At 31.8% G+C, this 12478-nt stretch overlaps 1 protein-coding gene across 1 annotated transcript; it reads left to right on the top strand.

Moving 5' to 3' along the window:
* Positions 1–630: 630 nt before the first annotated feature.
* On the top strand, positions 631–11884 carry LOC139512800 (integrin beta-1-B-like). Its single transcript, XM_071300718.1, has 8 exons — positions 631–1107; positions 5404–5453; positions 6605–6762; positions 8259–8368; positions 9077–9163; positions 9676–9823; positions 11161–11262; positions 11703–11884. Exons 1-8 carry the CDS (start codon positions 1036–1038, stop codon positions 11783–11785), a joined length of 810 nt encoding a protein of 269 aa, XP_071156819.1. The 5' UTR covers positions 631–1035; the 3' UTR covers positions 11786–11884.
* The last annotated feature ends 594 nt before the right edge of the window (positions 11885–12478 follow it).

Raw genomic sequence — 12478 nt, 5'->3', positions numbered from 1 at the left:
TAATTCTTGTCACGGAAATTATGATGTTTTAACGCACGATTAAATAGCATTTACTATATAACACTTGGTATAGTTGCCATATTGCTTGTATGTCCCAAGGTATCATCAGCTCAGTGGATGTTGTTTCGGTACTTACATGATTTAATTGCAGCGTAATCTTCTTAAATTAATATAAATCTAATCTTTGCTTGGTATTGTTTCAATATTTCCGTTTTCTTAATTTGCAGTTTTTAAATAGAGTTATGTGTATAATTTATGATTACACATTTATTCTTCGATGGCATCAACCAAATATACATGTATAATATATAAATTTGTTCTAATCGGACACAAATGTGGACATTTTGAATTCGTTTTCTCGTTTCCTAAAATAATACGAAGCCGATTAAATTTGACACTCCTAAATGATTGCCAAACGATATATTATGTAACTGAACATAATATCAAAGATTTTATTTACATAGATATAATATGATGTCGTCAAATTAGTGAAGAAACTGTATCATTCCTACTTCAACGATACGACAATTTTCGACTTCCTGCATCTAAAATAAGCATATTTTTTTTCGTTAATTGATACAAACGGTTTCAAATTATAATTATAATTGATAGTTCCCATGTACATTTCTTATTCATTTTTCTGGTTCCTAGTATTACATGTACATATAGATATCAAATTGTACAGATGAACTTTCTATGTATTAGCCTGAGGTTTTACATGACTTAAAATTGCAATATCATATAGTAACTTTTTAACAAACGGAGTTCTTTAAACATGTTAAAAAGGCAATTAATAAAGGAAATACTAAGAGACGGAAACTGCAGGTCATTGGTGTTATTAGCTATACTATTTCAATTCAATATACTTTTATATATTCACTAGTACCTACGCAGTTGTTCTGTTGAAGCACTAATCACGCTCATCTACACATGATTTTTTTTTTACTGCGTTGAGTGATAACATTTATACAGCAAAGTTGGTAGAGGAAAACGAAGTTCGATATATATGACTGAAAACAGTTTGAGAACAAATCAATGGATATGATTTTCGATTTTGCTGTTTTAATTTGTGTTCTTGGACGAATTTCTGGGGAGCTAACTACACAGGTAATCATAACTATTTTTGAAAATCACGCGTTTTAAGGTTATTTTGAATTACTGGTACACTAATAGCAAAAGCTATTTTTACATCGGTTCGATCCAATCAACTACACATAACGCATGTAACGTGAAAATCAACAAAATATTATTCATATTCCTAGTATACAAATCTTTGTTAGAAAATATCAACAGAGTAAAGTTCTTAATTAGTTCTTAGACTATCGTTTTTTCAACAACAAAAAAAGAAGAATGTACACATAATACAAATACTGGTATATTGTAATAAAAACCGACAACTAATTATTATACTTTGTAAAAATATTTAAACTAGAGGTAAGAAATGTAAAAGTGACACGAGGCTTGCACTTGTTTGTATTGACAGCTTACTTGTTACGTTTAGTTCACTTATTTTTATAGACAGTCATCTTGTTCACAATTATACGAGATAGTCTGATACCTCGCAGTGTCAGTAGCAGATAAAGTCACACACAACATCGTTTGTGTTTTTGAATCATATGAATTAGATATTGACAATACCTACTCTAGAAGTGGCGTGAATCAAAAGTGGATACTAAAAAAATCCACAGATCTTTTAGAGTACATAAAATCTAAAACGCTTTCATCTTGAAATAGTATAAAGCATTTGACTTTTCTTCACTTTACGCAAATATTCCCCATTCCAGACTAACTAAAAGACAAATCGAAAGAGTTGGTTGATAATTATGCCTTGTTTCACGTAAAGATACAAGTTTGTTATCTTAGGGAGGGATAAATCGTTCTTTGTAAAAAATCACTCCGATTCAGACAAAAAATTCTCTGATACTGGCATTATACAGATGCCTGATTTCTTCATTGACAACATGTTATTTTTTTTGGAGGACGTATTTTTAACAAAAAAACACCATACCCATGGGAAGCAACTGTTTTTTCTTCTTATACCGACTTGTTAATTTATTTATATGAGGCTGACTTCATACAGGAACTTCTTAGGGAGAAATAAAGCGATTAATATCAGTATTCTTTAATTTCACTTTCCGCTATATAGACGGACAGGTGTTATCTCACCACATGTATAATTCCAAAATTTGTGACTATGTTGAATGCACCTCTTTCATCGAGTTTACGATAAAGGATGCAACATTCTTAAGTCTACTTCATATTTTGACTTGCATCTACAAATTGACAATGACGGTCGATTGATAACAAAACTTTACGACAAAAGAGATTATTTCAGTTTCCAATTGTGAGCTTTCCATTTCTATGCAGCAATATTCCAGTTGAAATAATCCATTCGTAAATTGTACGGAGACAATCAAGAGTTAGTTAACGGTTATTGAATATCTGTTTGACAGATGACGACGGATATGTTCCAAATGTCGTAACTACAATCTCGCCCCCTTCCCCGAATGTGACCTACGGAGACATATTACAAGGTTTGTACTTACATGAGCAACACGACCCGAGCACCTGAGATGATCCCCAGATTTTGGTCAGGTTCGTGTTGCTCAGTCTCTCTATGATGTTAAGTGTACTGTTGTTTGTCTGTTTGCCTTTTTCTATTTTAGCCATGGCATTGTCAGTTTATTTTCGACTTATGAGTTTAAATGTCCCTTTGGTATTATTCGCCGCTCTTTTAATAACCTTTTCATGTATCTTGCCAAATCCCCTTTCAAAAAGTTTATATGGTAACAAGACATGATTTTAAACTTTAGCACTAGTATCATGGAACCTGTGTAGTGGTGCTCATAGTTTTATCCGTGATTTATTTATTGCTTTGACTTGACACTAAGATATTGGCTATTTCAAAAATCTTATGAGTAAGGTGAATTACATGATTTCTGCACGTTAAATGCACACATTAAATCAATTATTGGAGGGATCGTGCGTGCAGGACAAAATTTATGAGTTGTTCCATCATATCGTCTATTCCAAGTGGCAGTCCAAAGTTTGTTGCCTGACATAGCCTTTTTTTAATGAATTATCCAAGGGGTTATTATGGTATATAAACATAGCTGTCCTTATACTTCCCCAGTAATCATTTAAAAAATAATAAGTCTTGTTTTTAAGTTGCGTATATGAATAAAAAGATCATGAGTAATAATAAGACAATTCACCATCGAAGTCACAGTGTATAAAAAGTAAACAATTATAGGTCTAAGTATAGACTTCAACACGGGACCTTGGCTTACACCTAACATGTCCATTTTGTTTGGTTATGATGAATTTATAAAATACAGACAAATTCGGAATTGGGATGATAAGTGTTATCTTTAAGAACACTTGCAACAACTTTTTCAGAGTGCTATGGTGATCAGTTACAAGGGCATGTCCTGCCCCTGTCAACATTGTGACCTCTTTTTTCAGTCGATGGCTTAATGTCTGCTCTTCGTCCTGGTCAACCCCTCTTATCTGCCGAGAACCGATCTATTTGGTGATTGCTAGTTAGTTTGTACTCGTTCTAAATATGCATGTAACATTTTCCCTATACGTTAACAAAATTTTAATAACGTTCAGCCAATTAAACCGGTATAAACATCGACTTTTGTATCCGTAAAATACCAAAATCTCTTGAAACGCCGGATTTGCCATTGGACCATCCATTCTCAAATCTGCTGAAGCATAACCTCCCGAAATTTAAATCGTTTAGTCTCAATTAAAACAAGGGTCCAGCTACGCCACTCGAGTCAAAATGCGTTTGAAATTAAGTTAAAATTTGAACATACATGTATATGTAAATTGCTCTTACACATATACAAGATTCAGTTGGATACCAGAACAAATATCGAATCATTAATCATCAAGGAATACGTAAAAGTAAATATAAAAGATCTGTGAAGGAGCTTTTGATTCGACTGATAGGTTGTGCATATATATTGTAAGGAGTCCATACAAATAAAATGCTTTGGCAGCTAGCCTCTCTAGGAACATTAGACTGGGACCGTTTGCCTCGTATATCTCTTTTAAGGAATTTATCCAACTGATGACAATTTTATTCTCCATGTTGCAATTTGATAACCAGTATCGGTCGATTTCTCTTGCAAGACTTTACAATTTTCAAAGTTTAAAAACAATATTATTTTTACACATACATGTTTTTTCAGGAGGCGAGATGTTTTGTCTTTTCTATCCGTACGTTCGTATACGAATATTTTATTTTTTTCATTATAGTGATTATGAACATGAAATTTTATACAAAAAAGAATTGAAATATGAGTTGATAATTTGTTTAAAATAAGTTTGTAATATATAATAAATCTTGAACTTCGCTTTCGTGTATTATCATACATGCATTGTTATTTAACTGTGAATACCTTTTAGATTTGGTACATCGAGTACCCGCTTAACGAAAAGCCCGTGCACATACGTTAATATAGAACTATTAAATATACTAGGAACGAAATAATATGTATATTTATTATACAAAACCATGAGTTAGAAAAGAATTCCAAATTGTATGTCGCAAGAGATTCAAATTTTAATTCACGTAGTTGAAAAAAAATAAAATCTTTACTATTTAGCTGACTGAGAAACACAACAAATATTTTTATTGCAATTAATATGAAATTATAATACATGAAAAGTAATTAAAATTATAGTTGACAATCATAAGACCATCATAAGTCATGTCGCGAGGTGTCTTAAGTTTACGACAAAAGTTATGACGAATCGTAACTTGGGTCACTTTCGAAAACATATCTTACGACTATGACATGTCCTAAGACCATCATAAGACATGTCTTAGTCATAAGATACTTTCGAAAACCAGGCCCCAGAAGATCACATTTGCAGGTTTTTTTTTCTTCTAAAAATGAAACCCCTTGCAGTTCATCTTTCGTAACTTTATTCATTCTGGGTATGTGTTTAGAAATCTTACGACTTGATACACCTTGTCTCAGTTGAAGCAATCACAAAAGAATTCCTGTACAAACACAGAGAACCTTAAGTGACGAAAGTCATTTTTTTTTCTTTAGGATATAATTTCAGTTTCCTCGTATATATTTTAAGTCTAGTCATAAACTGTTATAATTGCATATCTATTTTTAATTGACTGAAAGTATGCAACGTAACATTTGGCACGCTTTTAAATTTTGTTGAATTCTATAATGTCAGTGAATCGTGCTGTTTTTAATTAATAGTTGTTCACATCATTTGGTTTATAAACAGCTAGCAGTATTAAACAATTTAATGAATTTAGCAGTTTTTTCTCCCAAGATGATTTTTATGATATATGTTAAGATGCGTTATACAATTATCATATAAATGTTTATACATTCATCTTCTCTTTCGTAATTTATTTTGCAGCCTCCTGACAGACGTAAGCTCTGCACAGATGAAGTAAGCCAATGTGTTCTGTGAGTAGTTATTTCAAAAATAGATCAGATGATAAAAAACGTATATAATCTTTCAATAAACTAAAACGCCCTAAGCACTGCTAACAACAGTTGATAAAACTGAATGTGAAAAATGAAAAGGTTAGATAAATGTCTTTAACAAAGCAATACACAAACATGGATTGGTAAAAAAAAAATTATTTCAGTACAGGTTGAACAAGACCAAACAACGATGTAGAACAATGCTCAAGATGGTTACTTTTAAAGAACACGCTGTCAGATAAAATACTGTTTTGTTTTAAATTCGCCGTGTTCCTCCACATCACCAAAATACCGAGAATAGACAGCAATCCCATGGAGTCTATTCGCGTAGTAGTCAGTTTCTTCGCCACTGGCTCTAATATTTACGTTTATTTCTTAAAAATTCAGTTGAAACAAATATTCAATTTAATAACTCACTTCAAATCAAAAGGCGGAGATATTTCGTTATTCTTAACCTGAAAAATTAAAAATTTTGCTATCGCCGAAGCAAACATAAAATTTAGGTTAGTGGACTGTACCTAGTCCTTCCAGTAATCTGTTTTTTTTTGTGCTAACAAAGATTAACTAAAAGACGGAGTTATTACATGTATGAAACAAGACATTGAAGTCAATTCATATGTTTTACAAAACACCAAGCAAACGTCCAATTCCCACGACCAAAATGTATTTAAGCTTTATAGCTTAATGGTTCATGCTTTTTTAAATATTGTTTTATACGTTTGCATGCATTGCTACCTACTTTAGATAATATCAAATACATGTAAACACTAAATAAAATAAAGAGATGCATTATAATTTCGTTGATGAGTTTATTCCCAATGAGACAAGTATCCACAAGAGACCAAATGGAGTAGATGTTAGCAACTATATGTCACCGTATAAATACATCACAGGTAAAGTTGACCATATAAGAATTTGGCTTTTCCTTTCATATCCCTTTTGTTGATATAGCCCCGACCGTTTAGGAAGTACGCTCGTCAAGAAGGTTAATACAGAAAAGCGTTGTGTACACAAGAAATATCAATTGTTATTTGCGTAACTTTATTTGGTATCGCTTTTTTTTTTTTATTTTGATAGCGTTGTCTTTAACATATCTTTACATTTAAGCAAATCTTATTCTAACTTTGTAGCCCAGGATCAACAGATGTATGTTCTGGGAGAGGAGATTGTGTTTGTGGTAACTGCCATTGTTATTCAAGTAGAGGCGATTTACCACTGACATACACAGGAACATGGTGTGAATGTGATCCATCTAGTTGTCCGTCATTTAATGGGTTGGTTTGTGGAGGTAAATATATGGTCCGAGACCACAATTATTTCGTACTAACTTGTGCATTTCTTTTAGACAATAAAATATTGAAAATTAAAAAAATCCCACCTGCGCTTTCTCAATAAAATGTTTACAGTGTGTTGTACTACTTTTGGGACAAATTATTTGAAAATTATAGAAAACTTCACCAGCTCTAACTCAAAATATGGACAATATTATGTTAAGGGGGTCTTGAAATCTTTTGACAGCTTCCGAAGTGCTAATTTTTAACCTTTTTCAGCTGGACCAAATCACTCTGAACCCAATTTTTTTGACAGTGTAATTTCACCCCCTTACTATTTGAGGCATAAAACATGAAGAAATAAACTTGGAAGGTGTATAAAAAAAAATTGACAAGTAACACACTGTTGACCAACACTAGGGACTATATTCAACGAAAATCAAGGAACGACAATTGTGGTCTCGGACCATATAATACAATGTATCATCTAATGGGGTTGTTTGTTGAGGTAATTTTTTTTATAGAATGGTAACTACTAATTATTGTTTTAGAATACGGATACAATAGAACTTTCAATATGTATGCTTGTTGTTTAAAACGATATTTAAAGTCATATTTTTGTGACAGAAATAATGTCAGAAAAAAAGAGAAAAAAAAGAAGAAAAACACAAAATCATATAAAATCAGCAAGAAAGAGAGAGAGAGAGAGAGAGAGAGAGAGAGAGAGAGAGAGAGAGAGAGAGTATATAAATATATATATATTTCAAAAAGTATATAAAGGAACGAGACTTCTATTGTCTTCCCTAGGGTATACACAAACAAAGATATTTTTTTAGCAGAAATCAAATAAATAATGCCAAATAAATTGGGCAAAAAAAATCCTGAAAAATAAAACGAAAATGTTGATGCTTTTCAGGTTCTGCTTTAATTTATTTAACTTAGTAAAATTTGAAATCGACCAGAGTTGAAGAATTCAATTCGACCTATACTTTTCTCCCCTTAATTATTAACTCAATAGCCCATATATGGATTTTTTAAGATTTTATTCATAACCTCAGACACATACTTGTGTACAAGAGGACAATATATACAAACATATTAAGATAATACATAGCGAGACAGGACAAACGAAACACAAATACATAGTATATTTTAAAAGATAATTGGTATAATTAGATTAAGTATTTTATGATTTTCTTCACGAAAATTGATAATTTCCTTTGAACTTTGGACGAACTGTTACGTATTGCTGTGCTTTTATGTCAAAAAACACAACAACATCGATACATATGTTCATTTTTTTACAGATATGTATGTGTGTGTTTTTTAAGGGGTAGGGTTTCTAAGAAAAATATGTATGCAGTTGTTCAAATAATAAATTCATGAATTCAATCTTAATATGTTGGATCACAAAAAAAAAGATCAAAATCAGTTGAAATATCAGAAAGGACTTAGTACTACTACACCTGCTCATGTTGATAAGGTAAGATATAATTTGTATAATATATTACAGGCAGTGATCATGGCGTCTGTGATTGTGGATTCTGTAAATGTTATAAAAACTTCGATGGTAAAAACTGTGGATGTTCAACAAAGAAAGATATGTGTACAGCAAATGATGGAGTAGGTGATACAATACATTTTTGCCTTTGATATATGCTGATCGTAATAAAACAAAAAGAGGCACAAACGATGAACTGAAAACTATTGTGTATTAGACAAAATTTCTCACAGCTGTAATTATTATGATAAAAGAGGGGCGAAAGGTAGCAGAGGGACATTCAAACTCATGTTTATTGTAGAAAAAGGTGTATATATCAAAAGAATAAGATGCGGTGTATACGCCAATAAGTCTGACCCAAAAAATAACAAAAAGTCATTTAGATGGTCAACATGCAGTCATTAAATATAGCAAGGTGTCTATGCAATCTGTCAAGCTCTAAACATGTAAACCCGTGATATCAAATGTGCGAAAAAAATTAGATGAAAAGATCTGTCGTTGACGTAAAATTACCAAATAACAAAATCAAATAACAAAAATACATATTTGAGATCGGACGCATGGGACAGGCACATAGATGGGGATATCTAGTCCAGACTCCTCCGTTTACATGTCCCCTCAAAGTAATGTTATATGTTTTCCTGCAATTTGTTGTCCTAAGAGCCAAAACACTAAAAATCGGTACCATTTTGAGCCAAAATTTACTTATCTATGAGTTTGCATTCAACATTGAGGACTAATGCGCTCCATAGTATACTAATTCAAGATTTCCAGAAAACCAGGTGGTCCAATATAAGGAATACAATCAATCAATTATCTTTTTTTTATAGACTATTTGTGGAGGACACGGTGAATGTATCTGTAACAAGTGTAGATGTGACAAAGACTATGCAGGAGAAAAATGCACAGAATGCAAGGTACAGTAGTTACTTCTAATGTGTTTCACTTTTAAATTAGTCAACTTTTGCCTTGTATCGCATATATATACATTTAGAAATGTCAAACAATGACGAGTCTGAAAACGTTCTAATGATTTTATCATGTACCTTCTTCATAGAGCTAATTTTACCCACATTGGATTTGGCATTTGCTCTTTATTTTCGTTAAACCAACAAACATTCATTTGTTTTTGTAAACTTAAAATGAAATAAGAAATATATCTAATAAACACTGAAAATAAAATTGTGGTATTAGTTTTTAAGGCAATTTGATATACTTTCTCACAAACAAAATCCTATTAGAAGTCATCTTTTAAGTTTACAGCGGAGACAAACATTGAAAAAAAACCCAACATTGCACACAATAAATGTGTATACACGTCGTAATTCTTCTTAATAAACAGTCTACGTGTGAACAACGTGAATACATTTCTATATAATACATTTTATACTGGAGTGCATTAAGAAATGTTTTATTTTTATTGCTGTAGAATTGTCATACGTGTGATGCCAACAAAGAATGTGTTAAATGTATGTTAGCGAGGTCTGATAATTCCAAAGGCGAGACGAGTTGTAAACAGCAATGTAGTCAGATTAATGTCAACTTTGTAGACGACGTAGAAAAGACAGATTTACAAAGTACGTCCTTTTATTTTTTTCACAATATGCTCATTTTCTAATTAAAAATTAAAAGTACATAAACATACATTATAATTATGTCTCCGATTTCAGTGTCCAATTATTTGTTTTTTTAGATGTGTGCAGAGATATATCATATGAACCTACATGCATGACATTGGATGAAATCTGAAAGAACATCAGCGAACCAAATTATTCAGTATATGGAAACATACTAAAATTTTCTCTTCGAAAGCTCTTATTTCACGATACTTCTATTTAAGGCTCAGGGTAGGTGTTTCTGGAAAAACATCTAATAATTGGACTTTTTTTAATACATGTATTAATAAGATCTATACCTTAACTATGTAATTGTTTTTATTATTAAGTTATCTAAATAAACTCTTACCGATAGTTGAACTTTATTAAACGCATAATATTTTTAACGGAGGAACTTGCAACAAGTTCTGTCGATTATACGCACAGTAGGAAAGGTATATAAATTAAGGGAAAATCTTACAAACTCAGTGGGGACCTCGGTTTCCGAGTGTTCTAACTACTTTCAACACTGAAGTTATGAGTTCGAACCCCGCACTCTTTTGTTCTTTTTATTTGGATTGAATAAGAGTATGAGTTGTCGAAGTTCGGTTGTTCTACCCGGGCTCTCCGACTAAAAACAACTGACGCCACAAAATAGCCAAAAGTGCCGAAAGTTCCACAAAAAGGTATACCTTCCACTCATTTTGCCCATAATCATCACCTTGCGAAATCTTTAGTAGCAACTCTAAGAATTCTATGGAGATTTGTTTACAGCATATTTTGCGGCTTGTTTTTTTAGGCTAAGGGTAACATCTATTTATCGATATTATTATTAAAATTATTTGAAGTATGGAAGAGGATTAATATGAATAAAAGGATACACGTGTAAACGTCTTTAAGATAACATAAAAGACCGACTACATCATAGTTTTGCATGAACATTGAATTTCTTTCTTTTTTTGTGAGGGGTTTCTTCATCAGAAAAATCGTATATTATTCTCTCCAATACATAATGCTGTTTACAGAAGGGCAAACCACAAGGATGATTAAATGAATAAAAGTCAAGTTATCTCGCTTTGAATAAAAGAAATCTTTATCAGCGTATATTCTATTTACTATAATTATAATATAAAGTTGTAAACTATCATGTCTTGTTAGTCCAACAATGTAAAATCTGAATATTTGAGGAATTTTCAGGCTTTGATTCAGTTTATGCCTAGATATGCAATAAAATCTTGGTATCCCCCAACTGTACTTTGTCCAGTGCATATAACTAATCAGATATCTAAGCTTAATATATGTATGTGTATTTATTGTAGACACTGATTCTGAAATATTGTGTGAATATGAAGGAATAACCTACATTGTACAAACAGATAAAATCAAAAGAATACAGATCAAAGCTGCTTCGAGAATTGAAGGTAAGATAAAAGATATCTAAAATGATATTCAATCTGACATTATTCAATGGAATCAATGCTCTTTTCATGTTTCTGAAAGAAAAAAAGCAGCATAACAATTACAAAGATTGCATCACATTCGCCTGGAAAAGTTAGCAGGTGGTGACAGAACCCTACACAATAAAAGCACTCTGATATTACTATACAAAATCTACGACAAACTGAATTTAGCTTTACTAATTGAAGTAACTTTTTAGCTAAAACCAGCTTTAGCCTGCAGCTATTTTACGCATAAGCGATCATATACACTTTAATAGTAGATGCTTCAATACCAGTATCAATATAATATGAGTAATTCGAACTATTCACAAGAAATATGTGTTTAGAAATATTACTGTTTCCTAGTTTTTATATATGATTTTTGACATAGTAAATATTCAAACCTTTTTATAACTTTGTAGAAAATCCTAAAAGCAGTGGAGTTATGTATTCATCGATGGTTTTTGTACCACTGCTTGCTGTATTGACATGGGTGTTTCAGTAATGTGTACTTTGTAAAGAGACTTATGATACGCAATGTTGTTCTTGTGCCAATACAAATCACGGTGTCGATTTATTTTCTTAATAGATTTTTAAAATTACATTAATGGATCATTGATTTGTTTACTAACCACCATCATACCAATTTTACTGAAAAAAAATCTGGTGGTGTTTTGTTATGTAGACTTGTGTATATATATTTAATTTATTGGCTCCAAGCATTATCGTTTAAAACGGTACTACCGAATAGAGTCCAGAATACAGCAAGTCACACATATAATGAATAATCCGCATATACAATTGGAAGAAGATTCAGACAGTGTTATAGATTGCTTTAACTTGTTCTGTGTCCATGGGTGCAAATAACGGAACTACACCCGTTCCGTCTAAGATATACTCAATATTCTCTTTAAGGATGTATTCTTCTGAGGTTTCAGTCTCATTCAGTCTCAGTGAAATCTCGTTCTGTAATTATTTCCAAAACATGGGTCACAAGTGGAAAATAGCAATGAATTTATTGCATAGCATAATCAAACTTAACTCTGTGAAAAAATTGGGTATTTCCAATGAGTCCTTTTAGGGTAATCAAATTTTAAAATCTTATTACCAATCAAGTAAGTCTTTTTAGCCAAAATCTTGAGAAAATGATTGAGGGATACACAAAAAGATTTTACCAGAAACATGTACATCCCACATC

The sequence above is a fragment of the Mytilus edulis genome, chromosome 2, assembly GCF_963676685.1.
Source record: "Mytilus edulis chromosome 2, xbMytEdul2.2, whole genome shotgun sequence".
Taxonomy (NCBI): domain Eukaryota; kingdom Metazoa; phylum Mollusca; class Bivalvia; order Mytilida; family Mytilidae; genus Mytilus; species Mytilus edulis.
This window is presented reverse-complemented; position numbering and strand designations above follow the sequence as displayed.

Coding starts and splice junctions, on each gene's coding strand:
- LOC139512800 (XM_071300718.1), top strand. CDS start 1,036: ATGGATATGATTTTCGATTTTGCTGTTTTAATTTGTGTTCTTGGACGA. Junction 1,108..5,403: donor CTGGGGAGCTAACTACACAG/GTAATCATAACT, acceptor TTTATTTTGCAG/CCTCCTGACAGACGTAAGCT. Junction 6,763..8,258: donor TAATGGGTTGGTTTGTGGAG/GTAAATATATGG, acceptor AATATATTACAG/GCAGTGATCATGGCGTCTGT.